This window comes from Melanostigma gelatinosum (assembly GCF_949748355.1).
Source record: "Melanostigma gelatinosum genome assembly, chromosome: 12".
In the NCBI taxonomy this organism is placed as follows: Eukaryota; Metazoa; Chordata; class Actinopteri; order Perciformes; family Zoarcidae; genus Melanostigma; species Melanostigma gelatinosum.
In genome coordinates this window covers 5,974,412-5,994,232 of record NC_136645.1, presented here as the reverse complement: position 1 = coordinate 5,994,232, position 19,821 = coordinate 5,974,412, and the positions used below count along the sequence as shown (strand labels likewise).

General features: G+C 43.6%; 1 protein-coding gene across 20 annotated transcripts in view; it reads right to left on the bottom strand.

Moving 5' to 3' along the window:
• camk2g2 (calcium/calmodulin-dependent protein kinase (CaM kinase) II gamma 2) overlaps positions 1-19,592 on the bottom strand; it is a 48,961-nt gene extending 29,369 nt beyond the window's left edge. For all 20 annotated transcript variants that reach the window (XM_079280234.1, XM_079280252.1, XM_079280236.1 and 17 more), the window contains exons 1-3: positions 19,426-19,592; positions 18,175-18,269; positions 1,690-1,749 (exon numbers count right to left, since the gene is read on the bottom strand). In XM_079280234.1, the coding sequence (XP_079136360.1) occupies positions 1,690-1,749; positions 18,175-18,269; positions 19,426-19,490 (220 nt within the window). In that variant the 5' untranslated portion in view covers positions 19,491-19,592. The remainder of the gene's footprint in view (positions 1-1,689; positions 1,750-18,174; positions 18,270-19,425) is intronic.
• Positions 19,593-19,821: the final 229 nt, after the last annotated feature.

The following is a 19,821-nucleotide window of genomic DNA, read 5'->3' as shown; positions in this document are numbered from 1 at the left end:
CTGTCATTTGTTTAAATGTAGCTCGTTATTGAGGAAAAACCTGCATTTTGTAAGCTCCTGATGATTACTTATTGTTGATGAGGCAGACGATCAATGCATCATTGATCACTGGTCAGTGGGAGCAAAGCACAAGAACCACACTTCTCTTAAGTCAGTGCAGTATTATTATGGTATGTTCACACAATCATATTAAACACCCAGAAGGTCAGGAGATACACGGCCCTTTCCCTGAGCAGAAATGATCCACTCCAGGGCTCGACAGCAGGTTTCTAAAGCCTGAGTGCCACCTGGCGTGTTGGCAACCAGGAATCAGCTTTTGGATGATAAAGTTGACAGAATGGTTGCCATAGTTTAATCATCTATAATTAATGTGATACTGGTCATTTCATTTGAGGTTTTCTCTCTGTTACAGAAGCACTAAAGCAGGCAGCAAACATCGATGTACACAGAGCGGTGAAAGCTTCTTTTTTCTTCACACAGGAGATGCTCCTGCCAACAACGACGACTTTTACCATTAGCAGTTTTTAACCGGCAGCTCTCGAGTCACCTCAAAGGTAGATTAAAATCCTGGGCGAAGGCGCTCGAGTGCTTTGAATTAGGCCTGAAAATGTTGGATACGACTCTCTTCTTGCTTCAGATGGCTTACATTTAGAGAAAAGAGAATTTGACGTGCCTTCCCCTTCAGAAGGGCATGAGAAGAGAGCAGACGAGGGAGGAAAAGAAAGGCAGCGTAGGACAATGACGGGGCAGGAATCAGGTGGGACGAAGAAGAAAGAGGGAATGAATGAAACCATACCTATTATGCTGTTATCACACCCTGCATGTGTGTGTGTGTGAGAGTATAGCTCACTCTGAGCGCCACTACTATGATAAGGCACTTGGTAGTTCTGCCAAAAAGATACTTTGCCATTTCCTTCCTTTCTCAAGGGGCCACTGCCTTTTGTCCGGATTTTACACACACACACAGGTGTCACACACACGTCATGAAACTCAAGTGTTACATACACTTGGTATATCCAATTATGATGTATGAGACTCGAACTTAACACAGATGTACGAAGACATTAACAGCCTTTTGCCTAGTTGACAATCTATTGCCTCAGCAACATTTTGGCAAATTTGCACCTATAAATTAGCTGAATTATCGATTAGAAGTTCCTGTTTGAAACACATGGACGTACAGACAACAATCAGCAGATTATCTTATCTTTGGATCTTTTCTTCCATGATTTCTTGCAGGTGCATGCATGTTTATTCATGATGGACATATAGTAATAATATACCGGGAAAGTGTAAGCCACACTGAATCTAAACCTATGTGCATAATGTTGGAGTTTCCAGATTTTGACAGAGTTGTGACTCAGAGAAGAGAGAGTGAGAGCACACTGTGGTAATCAGACGTTAATGGTTTTAAAGTAGCTTGTTTGCCTTCATGAGTGCAACAGCCACTGCTGGAACTGGAGACCCCAGGCTTTCTTTAACCGCTCAAAAAACATTCCTAACTTTGTTTTAGATACTTTATGACCTATCCGAATTTTATGAGAAATGCGTCTAATCATGGGTTTGTGCCGATGACATGTTCCAGCAGGCCGCTACAGAAAATAGCTTTTGCAGTGACTCCTTAACGGCCGATGTTCTGAATTAGCAGAGCCGCTCCACTAATCCACTTGGCTCTCAAAAATGACTCACCTATGTTTGGATGTTTCAGCAGACGACAGATCCTGGCCTCCCGGTCCAGCTTCTGGTGATCTGAGGACAGAAAAGACGGAGACGGAGATTGTCAACTAATAGAAGTTTGCACAAGTGGACAGACAGGCCGCTATATACTGTACACACACACACACACACTTTTTGCACTTAGTGGAATTAGTCTTGTGGGTCCGCCCTTAATATAATCAGCGTCCAGATAATGATTCTAATGGTGAGGAGAGGATGTCTGTGTGTCTGTGTGTAGCTGGACGTTGAGGACAGACAGATTGGTTGTAGGACATTATACTGCAGATGGATACAGTGGACAACATTTCCTGTTGCAGGGTGTCAGAGGTCTAGTTCACACTGGACACTCCTGCCACCCACCACCTGCTGGTCTCAGGGGACAGATGGGGCTGTATGCATGTGTGTATGTGTGTTTGTGTGTGTGACAGAGCGGGAATGGCACTGGACATTCCACCTGCTTAAAATGCTATCAGCCCATTTAAATGGTTGGTTGTGGAATACTTCCTTCCTTCACAGTAAACACTGAGGGACCTTTAGAGGCAGCGGGAAATGTAAACTACTGCATAGATATGTAATCTGTGGTCTTGTGTGCATACAAGGCATTCAAAATGTATGAAAATGAAACGACGCTTATGTATCACACAAGGCACTGGCCAACATGAGGCAGAGACATACAACTGACATAAGTGGTCTCTCCTCAGTAATAATTTAATATGTATTCATGGTGGACAGCTAGCATTACAAGCATACAGCTGATGTTATGTGTATCCTAATTGCTGCTGGTTCTGATCTGTGCTACATCTTCAAGAGTGTTTTTAGGAGCAGTGAGACTCGGTCAATGAGAGGAGACGTCAATTAGCTCATAAATTGATTGACGATCGATTATGATTGGCGCCATTAACGTTTTGTGCATTGATTTCCTATTAAATCCTTCACCACCAACAAGCTCCTGCAGGAGAGGACACGGAGGCATCAAGACATCAATAGCCATAATGGGCTATTTTGGCGGCCTGTATTCTTAGAAGTTGGATCAGCCTGCAAAAACAGTATTACTTTTCAGTGCTGGCCTGAGATGACGGCTTTATTATGCTTGTGATAGCAGACAGTCCTGGCAGCTTGCTGCTTAGAGGAACTAGAAATGACTGAGGAGTTTCAATAGAAAGACGAGAGAACAAGCACAAGGCTTCAAAAAGGGACAAATCGTAGAAAGAGGAATAGAAACAAGAGGAATGACTGAAGATTAGCAGAAGATGATCAGTGTCAAATACAGAAGGTACCACTGTTAAAAATAGCACTCCACTCTTCCTTATGCAAAACTATAACGTTTTTTTATACAATCAGGACAAAGGGTGAGTTGATAATAAATCTAAACATACATACAACATATCAGAGCAACAGAGCAGCATTAAAGGGCCTCAAATGACATTGCTCAACTACATTGGTTCGTCGACTAAGATCGAAATGACCGATTAGTCAACTTCAAAAGAATATTAAAATCAGTTTTATGCTTATTTTTTTATGTTAAATGACTCATTTCTGGTAAACACAAGATATGAAGTGGTGCTTTAGTGTGATTATTTGAGGAGGAACTGTCATTGAAATCACTTCATCGATTAGTTGACTAAATCATCAACAATAAATAGCGCAGTAGACTGTTTTAATTAAACGAGATACTAGTTTTCGACCCGCATTAAAGCGGGGGCTAGTCTTGTTAAAGCGAAAGTCTGAGTCGCTGAGAGTGAGTGTGAGATTACACCATTCGTCCATTGAGTTTCACTATTGGTGCTCTTTTCAAATAAAAGAGACATTTCTGGCAATGTCTCTGCTCTGGCGATCAACCATCTGATCCACTTCCTCAATACATACTCGGTTGTTACTGCACACTTACTGGCACCACGATAGAACATTTACAGATGGTCTTTTATCAGCCGGGAATTCAGATTATAGACACTATCGCTGACTGTGACAATTTAGCCACAGCTGAGCACATTGACCTGAAACGAACAGAGGCTTCATCCCATCTTGTTGGACTAGTTTTGAAACAGTTACTTCTTACATTGTCCACCATATTTATATCAGTGAGGGTAAACTAAATAACAGAAACGTCTCTGTGCATGCCATAACATTCAACAGCACCACAAACTACAATGTCCAAAATCATCTTGGAGCTAAATCAACTCACTAGAACCAAAAACAACAATGTTTTGGACACAAGCTGAAACAGAAGTTCACAGTACCAAGTAAAAACATTTCAATCATTTTAAGACTAAAACTACATTAAAATTGCCAAATGATCTCATTTAAATGATGTTCTCAGTGCGGTGGGCTACACCGGAAAACACAAAAGAGGAAGAACTGGTGTGTGCAAGTTCCTTGTTAACTATCTTCGTAGGATTTGAAGTAGAAAGTGAAAGAGCCTTCATCATCCCCACCCACACACACCCACCCACACACACCCACCCCCCTTTTACAGCGTTCCAGAGAGACGTGCTGACATCATATTGTCTGCTCCGTAAAGCACAACACACAGCACTTAGCGCAATTGGAGTGAGTGATGAGTGACGGCGTGGCTCAACATATTCATTTATCCATCATCTCTAGACACTCTGAGCAGACTGCAGCACTGGCTGAATGGATTGATGGATGGATGAATTCTTTCAGCCCACTACTGTTTGAATGATCCACAACTCCTCCACCCAAGTACAGCCATTAACATCTGCCAGTTTATATTTGATGTATTCCAGCAGATTTCCACTCTGCAACATTGCACTGCAGTGTTATTGTTTATACTTTACAGAAAATGTTGTTGCTTGTTGTAATATCTATAAATGTATAACTTTTTTATATATATATATATATATATATATATATATATATATATATCTTCTTTCACCTACTGGTATGCACATAATAGTTTAAATGTTTGAGGTAGTCCTTGTTTTTAGCTGCATTTCTATTTCTGTGTGAATACAATGAGAACAAAAACGACCAGAGTCAAATTGGTGGTATTTATACTCATATCTGCCCAATAAAACTGATTCAGATTCAGGGAAAGATGCAGACAATACTTTACACTAGATGCCAACTAACTGAGCACAGAGTAAAAAAGACACAAACCCAAAAACAGCCACACAATCTCTGACATTATTTTTCTATATTTCGTGACAAGTGGTCATTAGCAGAGGTTATACTTAAATGAGACTCTCGTCATCCGATCGTTCCAGGACGCAATAACTGTAAAGTCTGAATTTGGCGTTCATGCAGGTGTCAGCACGTGTTCTTCTTCTTCTATACTTCCAGTTGCACCAAACCTCCTGTCAACCAGATATTTCCTCCATAAAAACCAAAGAACATACACCGAGTATTTCCAAGAAAATGTAAAAGATAACTTGGCAATGTTAATAGCAGGAAAACACAGGTTTGAACTGCCACCAGCAGCTTTCAGATAGTCGGGGTGTCAGTCAGAGTCAAAGTGCCCTCTCCTCAGGGGCCGCCGGAGAACAAGCAGAGTCAACAAAAGACCTCGGCTGGCATGTACCATCCTCCATCTGCTGATTGGAGCACACCTGGCAACCTGCACCATAAGCATAGCAAGACATCAGCATGACGACTCGCTGGTTGGACACAACCAGCACACATACACACACACACACACCTACCTTTTGGACGCTCTGATTCCGGAGTCCTTCTCAGAAACAAGCACATTGGATGGAACCGTTTCTGACCAAAGCTACAACATTTTTGATGATAGTGATGATGAATTGAATCTGATGTGGGTTACGGAGCTGCGACCATATAAAAGAAAGGTATCGGCAAAAAGCCGATGGCAACTTCTCAAAGCCAAAAGTGACAAAGCGATGCCCTCTAATCTCTTGCGAAAGACCAAACAAGCCTCAAACCCAAAGATATTAAAACTACTAAAGTTTCACTGGTTAAAAAGCTCTAAAATACATTTTCTTCCTCTCATTGCTGTGATTACTTACATTAGACTGCTGGCCTGACAAATGTTATTGTTAATGTTAAGTGTCTTACTGTGAGCTCAAGTATCTTGTGATTGGATTTGGCATAATTTTCAACATTTTATAGACATGAATTGAATGAGCATAAATCCATAATTTTAAAGTACATATGTTAGTTGCATCTCTCTCGGATCAGTGTTTGTCAGGGAAATCAAGTTTTTAATCACATCCCAAGAAAAGCAAGGAAACTGCATGAACATTTTATTGAAGTGTGTGTGTGCGTGTGCGTGTGTGTGCAAGAGAATTAGAGGTAGAGCTTGTTAAACACTGGAGGGTAATGTCTTTCTATCTGCAGGTAGAACAGGATAAAAGGAAAACCAACTGATATGAGATAAATGAATAACGGACTGACAGAAAGAGAAAAACAGACAGACTTCGGGTCAGCGTGGCCCAGAGAGCAGACGAGACTATAAATAGATCCAATCCTCCTCCGGCTTACAGCCCTGCATCACACTGACCCGGCCCGCCCTGCATCACCAAGCAGAGAGGCAGAGACACAATGACACAGAAAGTGAGAGACGGAGACGCAGAGAAAGACCGACACATGGAGGCGTACAGCGAAACGAGACAGGCGGAGGTGAGTTTCTGACACCGATCACCTCCGGTCCTGTCGCAGCTTTTCAACAAGGCAGACGCCCCGGCGCTGAGAGAGGTCAGTCTGGTGTCAGTGGGCTAAAGCTGAGGCTCGTGTCGCAGACTCAAAGCCCGCAGCGTAGCGATGCAAATACGACGAGAAGAAGACGACGATAAGGGGAACGATGAAGGTGGTGTTGATAATGTCACGATTCTGAAATCCGTAATGTGACACTTGCAGCTATAACCACGAAACAACAACACAGTCGTAGTAAGCTGATACTTGTTCCATTATCCTCCATCTTTCAACTATTTACAGCCAGTCAGGACATGCACACAATCCTCAAGAACCATCACCTTGTACAACCCCGAACAGACACTTTTTTTTCCATCTGTGTGCTCGGCAGTATGCTAATTAGACAGAGACAGACAGACACCAGTTCTGCTCTACTGGACCCCCGAGTCAACAAAAAAACCAAACAAGACAAGAGTCTACAGCCATGTTGGCAGCTCTGTGAGGCTGTATTTAGGCACAGAGGTACTTTGAGAAAAATGCTAACATCAGCATGCTAACAAGCTTAACAGCTTCCAGTTTCCAGCCCCCTCTCTCTCTCTGGATACTGATCCCCAACATCCCTTGTGCTCAGAGGGCATAAGAGGCAGCCAACGGCAGCATTTTCTCACCTGGCGACACACCGGTATGTTGAGATGAACACGCTACTTGAGGATTTGGGTTTACAGCATACAGGGATGCAGAATTCAACCCGCCTTCATTACTTTTAAGAAGGCTTTCCTCACCTTTGCTTCATAACCGCTTTACACAGCTGTGGAAAATCACTTTTTCATTTCCACAGCAAATTTCTCTCTCAATGCTCCGTCTGCAAAATGTTGTCATTCAAGTTTAAATTTTCGGACCTCAGAACTGCTCCCAGTCCTTTCAAATTTCACTCCGATCACAAGTTGCGCGTTTACAGTTTGAAGAGTTATATTGTCAGTCAATGTTCTTTCATGCTTTTCTGTTCTCAAATTCAGCATGAAAAATAACAGTGCATGAGTGCGTGTGTGAGAGTGTGTGTGAGTCTGAAAGGTATCAGAGTTGCTCAACCAAAACATGAAGTGACACTGCAGCCTTCTATTGAACCATAAAGTTCTCTGTTCTGCATTATGGTCTGCATGTCTTCAGTCGGTGTGTGTGTGTGTGTGTGTGTGTGTGTTAGGTTGAGCAATTAAATGAAGCCTAATCAGATCTTAGCTGACCTGCTGGGAGAGACCAACATCAGGTTGTTTGTGAAAAGAGTCTGTGCGTCTCTGCCAGAAACTTTCACTCTGACCAACAGGATAACTAATATGAGAACAGCTTCACGTCCTTTAGACTTCCTCCTGCGGGGAGACAGCAGAGGGGGGTGTGGACTCTGCTTCATGATCCTCAAAGCTGGGGGAGTGTAACGCCGCGTGACGCAGGCAGCAGTAACAGAAGCACTCACCAGTAGGAGGAAGGTATCGCGATGGAAAGAGGTTATTTTGGGGCTCCTGACATTTGCCTGAAAGGCTGCCGGTAACTCTGTCACACAACAACCAGAGAGAACATCCACCGACGTTAAGAGCAATACAAACAGCTGCTTTTGTCTGATTAATAGTAGTCTCGAGCTGAGTCGATCAGTCAATCAACAGAAAATGAATGGCCAACTATTTAAAAAAAGGATTAACATCCCCTTTTCCTGTTCTTTTAAAATAATGGATCAGAAAATCTGTCCCGTTTGGCGGTCCTTTCACTCGTGGACGTGAAAACAGTGACATCACAACATCCCCAGAAGAATCAACACATCTAGCACGTGTGGTTTCCTACACACTTCTTAAGTCCCGTGTTCTCCTCGTTATCTCAACCACACTGAGGCTAAACAAACACGTCGTGAGATTAAAGGCACATTAGATTCGTCACAACTGCTCTGCCAGCTCATCGTGCCAAACTAAGCATTAAGCACATTTGAAAGCTTATCGGCATCAGAGCCGAGTGAGCCGTGACCCTGACGCTAGTTTAGATCAACAGAGTTCATTAGGTTGAGTTCAAAGTTCAAAAGTTTATCTTTATACTAAATTAAGAAGCCATTTTAGTACAGGCATGGTTTGAGTCATTCATCTTCACAAAGCAGCCTGTATGGCTCTGTAGCCAGAAGCATGAGCTGCTGTGGACCCATATTATTACATCACGTTAACGGGGCGATATTTACAAAAACACTTCAAGTTCACTAAAGATGAGCTGTTTTTGAAGCATCGAGTCAAGAGTCTTGACGCTTTCAATAAGTTACTATTTTTGTTTCAGACATCCTTCAGTGGGAACAGATTCAAAGGCTTGATGACTCGTTTTAGAGAGAATTTCTTCATTGATTATGTCAGGGTTAATGGGCAGGACTTCTCAAATACTGGCAGAGGCCTCAATTTACCCCAACTGAAGAGCTCATCTCATTTTAAACAGGCTTTTATTTCTAATTGACTCTTTTAGTCCTCGTCCTCCTTTACTTTACTATTTCATTATATTTGAGCTAGAGTCTTCCCTGTTTCCTGGTCCGTTTTAATTTGCTGTAAATACAACTCATCTATTTTTACCTTTTGTCTTGATAAGTTCTGTGTAATGTACATTTCCAGAGCACTAACTCCGATCAATGAGACTCAACACGTCCTGCACAGGTTAACATTAACAGCATTCCAGGAGCTCAGAATGTACAGTCCCTCCCATCGCGATCGGCGTTTAATGTGAATCATCTACAGACGGGCACGTTTTATTGATTCAAGCGACCGTAAAAAAACAACTTACAAAAAAAAAGTCCCAAAAAAGTCAAAGCAAATTGCCGAATGAATTTCATCGTCTGTATCCTGCTCCTCATCTGTGCTGGAGGCTCGAGGCTACATTAGCTGCTAATACAACAACGCACACACATCTTCACCTGAACTGCATGCAAGTGGGTTGCATTGTGGGTAATGTAGATGGCGGTAAGGTGCATGCAATAAAAAAAACACGTATCTCTGGTTCTGCTTTCTTTAGTTCAACAATGTTAAGTGAGCGCAGTGATGAATCATTACCATGTGAACTAATGAGCACAGATATTTCCACCATCCCACGATGGTTTCTTTATTTGTCTTTTATTAATAACCAAACATTATTTGTATGTGCTGGCCATATTTGAACAACGTGAACTTAAGGTATGACAGCAGTGTTTCTAATACTGCATGTTCATTTCTCAGTAAACAAGCTAATGGCTCAAAACGCTCAAGAAAAATGCGCGTGATGATGATGACACCCAAACTATTCCTAAGAATAGATCTGGAGGCAAATACTGGCACCTTTATTCCAGCACATAAATAACACTGTGCGGGTTCCCGGCCTTGATGTGTCAGAGTGCAGCCTTGATCCTCGCTTAGTGATAACTAATCACTGATGAGCGGCTGTTCCAGGGAGACATGCTTCAACCCTGACAATGACCAGATCTGAGAGTTGTTCAAACACACACACACACACACACACGGTTATTTCCCGAGAGAAGGGATAATGGCCTCTATTGTGTGTTGGGACTGCCAGTCCTTTTGGTAAGACATGAAGCGACACACCCAGAGTTCAACACAGACTTAATGCGACCAGTAATGCTGTGTACAGAGTGACAGCTGACGTCGATCACGCTCTGACAGCTGAGCGGTGTGCAGCCTGGATGAGTTAATCCTCGTCAAAAGCAAATAATGACATTATTTGAAAATGGCCCGGTCTACTCTACATGTAGACCGGGCCTGTACATGCCCGTACATGCAAAGATCAGCCTCAACACACAGGATCGTTGAATGGGCTTGACTTGACACGGGGCAGGATTACGCCGCTTTGTGTACGCAATGAGCTGTGTGTGCTGTTATCACTTTACTGCGAGGAGTGTGTGTGTTTGTTGTTTTTATTGCTGCATAGGCTGAAATGGATTAGTCCGTTTCCATATATCATAGTCACTTGCCAGCGATTTAATTAAACAATTATTGTTTATTTATATTTCCATTCAGGACTATTGCTCAGCTGTTGAGGCCATGTTTAAAAATGTTTGGTCATCCTGCAGGGCCAAAATGAAAGCAAGGGACACAATAAGATGTATAAAAAGTGTTTCATTCTATGGCTAGTACTGAATTAATTCAATACATGCCAACTTTTTATCAAATTAAGGAGAAAAATATGATATTTTTCAATCTAGAATGCTCCTAGTTCTGGATCATTGCAAAGGGTGATCCCGTGTTATTGTGGCAGCTCATTCTGTAATCATAATGATCAAGTGGAGGTTGTGCTTCAATTCACAAAACCTGCTGCGTCCCCCCACAACCGCACACACAACTGTGTCAAGGCAGCAGGCCCTTAATGGGCTTACTGTGAGGAGACTTTTGTTAAGAAAGGCTGATTTGATTGTAACCTTGGAAGCAGACACAAACGCACCGACTGTGTTGGTGGCGTGCCAGTCAACAGGAGCGCACGCTTCAACCAAATGATGTAGCCGCCCGCACGCTCCATCGAGCACATTTAGTGGGATACAAGCTGTCGACTACAGCTTTCAGCGGGGATTATCAAACGATTTGAACTTGGCTAAGAGCGTGTCAATTGTTAAAATGAAACTATTGACACAAAAGAAAGAATAAACTCTGTGTGTGTGTGTGTGCGCGTGTGTGTGCTCGGCTGGTCAAACAAAATAGTGGCTTTGTGCAAAGACAGGTTGAACCAACACCATGTGTGCAGGTGTGTGTTTCTGGTTATAATATTATAAAACAGTCACGTTCCGGTAAAAATGTGGAAATATGAATCTGATCATCCGGTCTCTGTTCATGGACGACCAGCTGAAACACATGTACACACACACACACACATTATTGCTGGATACGCCTCCCATGTGTGTGCCCAGCTTTATTGCTTCCAACTGTCGCAATAAATAATCTCACTAAAAACCTCTCCATTTAAAGAACAGCAGCACTGCTTCACTTACATTCCTGTAAACAGGTTTCCCTCGCTTTCCAACTCAAAGGCGGGACACTTTTATACTATTATACTACTTTTATGAGCAACTGTTTTGATGCGAGTCTCGAATATTAAGGCAAGGGGCCTCAATAATGCCTCTTAATCATCACTTATGACCCATTAGATGTGTGTGTAGGTGTTTGTTTCTGCAGAGACCCGGCCCTCTGCCTGTATTTGCTCTTTTCTTATTATTGTTGCTATGTTTGAGACACTTCAGTGTCAGCTGAGAGCATTTGGACCCTCTGTGGGGGTGTGAAAACTCTGTGCAAAGTGTAATTACTGCATCCATCTCACCACTAAACAGGAGTTTTGATGTGTGTGATCTCACATACCGACAGAAACATCTAACCACTTCTGGTGCTGTACCTCCTCAACACGTTTACGGTATAGTCGGCTCACAACCAAAGAAAGTGGTGACAGAAGTGAGCAAGTTTCCTGAACACGATGGAGGTTTGTTCAAGGTGTTGGAGCCACAATACAACAGAAAACAAGAGTATGAGCATCTGCACACAGTCTGTGTAGTTTGGCACAGCTCCTGGAATCTTCTGTATGTTGGGGGTTCGTCAGACAAAATGACAAAAACAAATGTTAATGTCAACTTTGTCAACAGAAACTGTACTTTTTTTTTTTTATCCTTATCTGACCATTTATGGCCCACACAGCAGAATAACTGAATACAAGATTTAAACAATCATTAGCTGCAGCTTTAAGGCCTTTACACCCCTGTGGTGTTTCTTTTCGCGCAATTATTTCGCACCACAATGTATTTTTTCAACCTGCTGTTTTTGTCAGGAATACTTTCACACAGAGTGCGAATATTTCAACAGTGGGAAAAAAAAAGACAAATTTGTTTTCGGAATGAGGTTTATGTTTCTGAGCCAATAAAGGCATCAACCAATCTTGTTGTGCAGAACTGGTTGAGTTCCACCTATATTTAAAAAACAACACGGAGGCTCTTAAGTCCGAACCAAGACGGCAAACTTTATTACTCCTTTCAACGTTGACAAAGGCAGCGCAGACTAAATCCACTCTACAACAGCCATAGACGTAATAATCACAGGAGAGTGTGTGTAATCTTTATTTAGTTACATTTCGCTGCAGTCAGACTGACTTGTAGGTTGACTTTATGGTGACAAATGAATCCCCTGAAAAGTAACAATCAGCCCCGTGTCTGTGTCCAGCACTAAAGTAAATGGCAAATAACATTTTTATTCAAGTTGGCTCACTCACGATGCCATGCGCTTCGGACCGGGGAGACAACGATGAGCAGAGAAGAGAGAAAAGGAGGGCAAGATGAATATGATAGGAGGGTCCTGGAAAAACACACTGAACTCCAACACACACACACACACACACAACACTGTGTTGTTTCAAAGCCTTCATAAGAAAAGGAGGTTTGCATGCTGTGGGAAGACGAACACCATTCATGTGTTACAGCGAGTTGGAGCATATAACCCTGACCGTCTCACTCGCTCTCTCTCCATATACAGCTCTCTCCCGCTCATCAAATATTCACAGTTGGTCCCATGAAACATTCACCGCGCTGCTCCTGCTACGTCTATCTGCCCTCCGCCAATCAGCCTCCAGCGGCCAGCGCACCAGAAGCCAACCGAAAGCTTGAGAGAACACACACACAGACACACACACACACGTCGTCTGCATGGCCTGCAATGTGGCAGCATTGCAGAGAGGGGAGAAGAGATGACTAGAAAGAGGGAGGAAGAGGTGGTGAAAGAGCGAAAGAGACAAAAGTAAGATAGGAAATGTGGCTGAGCGAGACACATGCAAGGCCACGAGATAAAGACAGGAAGCATAGAAAGGGACTTTAAGGGTCCGGGCCTCAGCTCGTGTCCATGTTCAGTGAGAGCGGAGCAGCCTCGCACCTCAATAATTCAACAGCGGGCCGCCAGCCTCTCCCCCTCCTTCTCTCCTCCCCTGACATCACAAGGCCTTACCTAATAACAGTGCAACTAAAAATACACTCCCTTCACAGTTACACACAATACGTGACACATAATTGTAGCTAAAAATAGCTCGAAACACCGTTGAGATGGATCACACCGATCAACAGTGCTTCCCTTGGGTGTTGAAGCGATTCTACAGAGAAAGTGTTTCCGTCGGGTTTTTGAGTCGTGCGTCCGACAGAGGCGCTCCTATTTCGACCAATCCAGCGGTCCACAGCAGGCCACACTGCAGCTGAAGCTGATTTTTAACACTTCAAGTCAAATTTCCTCCTTTTACTACGTAACTGCATGACTACAGTGAATGCGTGTTGGGCTCTGAGCGCCGCCAAAAGCCCGGTGACCTACATTCAATACTGTGCCTGAATTCAATTTGCTGATATTCAATTAACTGCTGAGGAATGCAGAGAGTATTCACACTTGAGAAGCGTTTGTCATTTCTGTATTACAGCGCTTAAAAATTCAAACTTGTCTAAAGTCAAGTGTAGGGGCTCGATTATTAGTGTGTTGGCAGGTTTGTCCTCTGTGATAGAACACTGAATATTCTTGGGTTTTGGATCGTTAGTCGGACAAAACAAACGTCATCATGGGCTCTGGGAAAATGTTGTGGATCTAATTTTATGATCTCTTGAAGACCAAATAATTAAACACTTAATAGATAAAATAATTGGTAAATAAACCAATAATTAGTTGCAGCCAAATAGATAATTTTAAAACGTGCAGAGGACACCTAGAAGGATTCATAATGTGATAAAGAGGTCAGGGAAGAGAGGCCGTGTTCAGACACCTTCATTTCAATCATTTCATCACGCTCCAGCAAGAAGATGAAGCAGATCCTCCGCAGCAATGCAAAGCAGTGACATCTGGAAAGGGACTACTTTAGTCAATCAGATGTGCAGGTACATATTCCAAGAAGCTACTTCAGAGAGTGAACCAGCCGGTTCTATTGTTTACCTCACAAATGTGGGGTGGGGGATGCTCGTCGTTGTTATCTGTTTGCAGAGTTGTAAAACAGTTCATATCTTCTTATAAACTACTGTGCGGTGTTAGCCATGGCAATATAAATATAACCGGCTTCCCTATAGCTTGTGTTTTATCTTCTTACTGGTACCTGGAGCAACACACCTCCTTTAACGCAGCCCGTAGAGACAGCACACATGTTGGTTATTATTTAATATGAATTAATTTTGTTATTTTTATTTTACTAATTTATTTATTATTGTCAGTCAAACTGACTGATTCACTGAATGTGAATCATGTTCACTGGAAGCTTTTATTTTGAAGTCAGTTCTTAGACGCTCATCCGTACGAGCTGCAGTACATCGCGTATACTCGATATATCGGCCACCCCTACAGCCATGTTTTTACACGAGGACGGAAAATTGTGGTTTGAGCTCACGACTCTCAGCTCATTGTTGGCTGTTCACGCACAACTTCACTGTTCTGGTTCACTCTCATAGTGTCGTTTCCCTCCACAGCAGGCAAAAAAAAGCTCTAAAAACCAAATGCATTTGTTGAATTGTGTTATTTATTTTTTCAACCAGAACATTTATTCGAAAAAGTACTGCAACATCATCAGTGGACGCAGTAAAAGCAGAAGATGAAAGAGGCAGTGATGACAGTGAGCTCCCTTAAATGGAAATGTGCAGATGAAAGCTAACTGGGCAAAAAGCAAATGCTGACTTGCTAATATACGTGTAGATATACGAGGTTTGGTTCATACACAATGAGATGAGCTACTGTAACAGACATCCTGTCAGAAAAGAGATATGAAAATACCTTCGAAACCTTCTGGTACTTAATCTTTGTGCAAACTGGATTCAAGCCTCTGCATAAGATGTGCAGAAGTCCTGGCTCATCAAAAAATGACCGTCTCCTTCAATCTCCCCTTATCACCAGAGTGTGCACGAAGCATACGAGAGCCCTCCGCCACCAAAGTAAATGTACCATAAACTTATGAGCATAACTTCCCTTCTTAACTTCTGCTTCCCACGACTTATCGAGCCATCACTGCTGCTTCCAGCTCACAACAACGCTCAGTATCTACTTCTGTAAACTCATGCTACGGTCACTTGTAAAATACAGTAATACAGTACCAGCAGCTTTCACAATCAGTAACCATTGGACTGCAGGAACACAGACACATCCGAGTAGACAGTATTTAAAGTTTAAAATGACAGTTCGACGTTTTGCGGGGAGGAAGAGACTCCAGGAAGTTACTGTGACTGGCCAAGAATGAACCCCCAGTAAAATGGGCCATTGTGATTTTAACTCTTTGTTATTTGTAGAGATTAAACAAACAAGATATAACAGGTTAATGAGTGAACTTTAGAGGTGCTGGTAGGCGGCTTTACTGATTTACTGTTGGATAGATTCTATGTGGACGTGTGCATGTGTGAGTATCTGCTGGAGCGCCTGCATGTGACGCGACATGACCCAGCCGTAATCGCTGAGCTCACCGCCAGCCAATGTGCCCTCCCTGAGCTGAAGAGAATACGGCTTAATCCCGCACACGATCACGATGTAGTGTGTTTTGTGGTTTATGAAATAGAACAATAACCGCAACTACGAAAAGAAGACCCGAGTTATAATTAACCAGAATCATTCTTCAACACAAGGTGCCTGTCCTAGGGACACACTCCTTGCCTTTCTTTCAGATCTATAGGCATGGTGTGTGTGTGTGTGTGGAGCGGGTTGCTTCTTGTGTTTGTGAACAGCATATTGACAGCACCAGCACATTTCAGCTCTGATTAAGGACAACGAGCACTAAAGGAGAAACTAATGTGTGTGTGTATTTCACAATGAGGAGCTGTACTCACTGACAGGCCTCGTAGGCTGAGTGAGAACCGTTAAGTGGGTGAGAGGGAATGTGTGCAACTGTGCTTCAAGTGAGAAAAGAGCAGTCGTCTATGCGTTTGTGTGATAACTCTGACCACCACACACACACACACACACACACACACACACACACACACACACACACACACACACACACACACACACACACACACACACACACACACACACACACACACACACACACACACACACACACACACACACACACACACACACACACAGCCTATGGGATGAGGAGTTTCACCCCTGCTGTTGCCGGGTTACTAGCTCCGGACCACTGCCAACGCAGCCTTCCTCACAAACACACACACACACATGCAGGTTTCAAGATCTTTCCTCAAATCAATCTTTTGTTTACAGAGAAGGGAGGAAACAACATAAGAATGAGGGTTTTTGAGAGAAACAGAAGGTTCAGACGGAGCAATTCCCTCTGCATCCCCGGAGAAAAGAGCAGCCGGATCGGTCCAGAACTGGCACCGATCTGCACTTCATATCACCACACAACCTTTGATGCAACCTCGCACGCACGCACGCACGCACAGTGAAGGATTAATGGAATTCATGTGCAAAGCCAAACACATGCGACATGGCAGGAGGAACGCCATGACACACATGGCAGAGCAACAGGCGGACTAATGACAACGACAACAAATCTGCCACAAAGACTGAAGCACAGGCGGCGATATTTCAACATGTGTTAAACTGCTGCATGTGAACGCAAACACATACAAACGTCATAATTCTGAACTGACCACACAAATCCAGGTTATTGCAACTTATTGTTATAGTTTAGCTTCATTTCTAACAGTCACTCGTTATCAGAAATCCCAACTAATATTTAAAAGTGGGATAAAACAAGTATAAAATATGTGATAATCCGTTCAGCCATCCCTTCAAATGCACTGCCTGGCTGTTAGCTGACTTTGTGAAGGAAACTGCCTTGTAATGTTAGCTTGTCACTCAAACGCGGCAACAGAGACCGCAACGGAACATGGAAACCACATTACACCAGACGAAAGTCACATACATGCAGAAATAGCAGGCAGCCCAAAACTCAATTTAATCTTAGAATAGGCAACATGAGTAGTGATTGAATTAGTGTGAGCAACTTAGACTTTAGTTTGAATACAATCAAACGTGATTTGTTATTTTAAATGGCAGCCCTAATGGCAACAATCCCTCATTGCCCGGAATACTTACGGTAACCCCAATTTATGTGTTTCATCGTCGCATATCTATAAGCATCTGTGACTCGAAAACAAGAGGCACAAACACGGAGCTAAAGGAAGCTGCGTGCACGAACACGTATGGTGAGTATGTTACAGTAGGTCAAAGTTGAACCAGGAAGTCACTCAGTAAATTTGGCTAATCGGGGGGGTTGATCCTCTGACTGCTCGTGTTTCTGGCTCAGTTTGGCTTGTTTTTAGTAACGTTGGCGTGTTTTAAAATCCCACGTTTGAAGGAGCAACATAACATCTATGAATGTTTTCATTTATCTGCAGTGAATTTTACACAACAGATACACAAATTTACACCCTCCCATAAAAAAAGGTTTCAAGGAAATCAAACGCACAGCTGTGCGAGTACGCCGTTATCACAGCCAACACAAACCACGGCCAACACTATTAAAGCAACAACTTTCCGCCGTCTCTTCCTACGAGCTGCTGTGAAAGCGGAGGATATTTTAGGCTGAGGTGGAGCTGATGAGAAAGCACCAACGGTAACCATAACGAACCAAAAATGGTTTTGCAGACAGCTGCCAAAGAGCCACTGAACCTCACGGCACAGCTCTGCCAAAAAGGACTCCAGCTCTTCAGGAATCCCAGCTGACATGGAGAGGACGGAGCGCCTGTGATCGCTGCTCTTCAGGAAAACAAACTCACGAACCCGCAGCCCAACAGACACCACCGAGCGGCTACAGCAGCCTGGCCGTCGTCAGCTTTCAGTTCGCATAACTTCACGTTTGTTCCTCGACCGCAAACGCCGAGCGACACAATGCCTTGTCCGCTGCGCTTACCTCTGGCCGAGAGCTTTTTTGTGTTGATGATTTTAGCAGCATACTCCTGGCCGGTGGACTTCTTGATGCATCGGCGGACGATAGAGAAGGCACCCCTGGAGGAGGAAACAAAAAAAAAAAAAGAAACAAATCAGTGGAATCACTTGAAAACATAAAAGCCTCCATCACGTCTGTGTGTGGCAATCGGAGAGTGCATGAACTTGTCACACACAGAGGGGTCAAGCATGAATCACATACACCTAAAGAGAGGGGAAAGGGAAGTCACATGCATAATTAATACAGTCTGATATTATATGTGCGAGATGTGAGAAGAGGTCCTGGCTACTAGTGCGTGAGAGAGAGAGAGAGAGAGAGAGAGAGAGAGAGAGAGAGAGAGAGAGAGAGAGAGAGAGAGAGAGAGAGAGAGAGAGAGAGAGAGAGAGAGAGAGAGGGGGGGGGGGGGGGTCATTGTGAAAGGACCCAGTCATTAGTTCACAGGAAGGAAACGTGAGTACAGCAGAGTGAAGCTACTGAAAGGTAGAATTAACGTAGCATTGTTTCCACAGACGCCTCCTTTAAAGTCCCGCTGTCGGCTGTATTAGACGGTGGAGCGGATCCATTAGCCACACGCACGCACATTAGATGTTACAAAGTGGCTTCGTAGCCAGGATACACACTGCAACATGTGTGTCCTTTAATGGTTGAATCCTCAATTGCAGTACATGTGTGTGGTGCGCATAGACAAAATGTGCAACGGCCACAGTATTTTTCCTTTTTTGTGTGTGCGTACACACACACACACACACACACACACACACACACACACACACACACACACACACAGTAGCCCTGCAGTCTGCTTAGAAATGCACAAAAAAAACACAGAGCTGAATGATTGAAGAGGAGCGCGAGGAGGATGGGGTGCGTGCAAAACGAGGTTTCGACGCGTGCTACCTGCAGCTAAATTGACAAACAAGTTGGTCCTCAACGCCGATGCTTCACACATTTTTCGGGTTACAAAAAGGGAGCCACAATGGAGCTATACGCCTTGTTTACACACACCCAGGGCTAAACACGAGCCTCTGTAGTGCTAACAGGAAACCTGCTCACAGCGTGCTGTTGCTGAGGCGCTTATCCTACCCTTCCATGTTTTTGACAGCCCCTCTCCTGCCTTGTCAACACTGAAGTAAACGCGCACAATGGCAGCAGCAGAGGAGACAAACGTGCACACACATACACACACTGAATGCAACAAGAGCGGCGGTCGCTTACTTTCCGAGTTCCTCGAACAGCTGATATTCGTCTGTGAATCTGGTCGAGGTTACAACTGTAGACATGTTGACAGAAGTGTTTCGGGGGAGAGGGGGGAATCGCCTCGCGCTTCAGTGGCCGCCTCGCGCAGGTTTGGAGAGGAGAACTCGTGAAGGCAGAGAGGGGGAAGAGAGGCTCGAGCTCTGAGAGAAGAGCAGGGAGTGGGAGGGGAGGGAGGAGAGAGTGCAGCCTAGCCGTAGTAACAAAGATCCTCTATTAGGATCATGAGCCACTCTGTTTGAAAAGAGAACATAAATGCAAATTGTATTAGTCGTTAGCCATCTAATTCTATGCCTGACCTGATGTAACATTTCTGTAACATTTTCTATTTGATCCTTTATTTCCTTTTTTATTTTT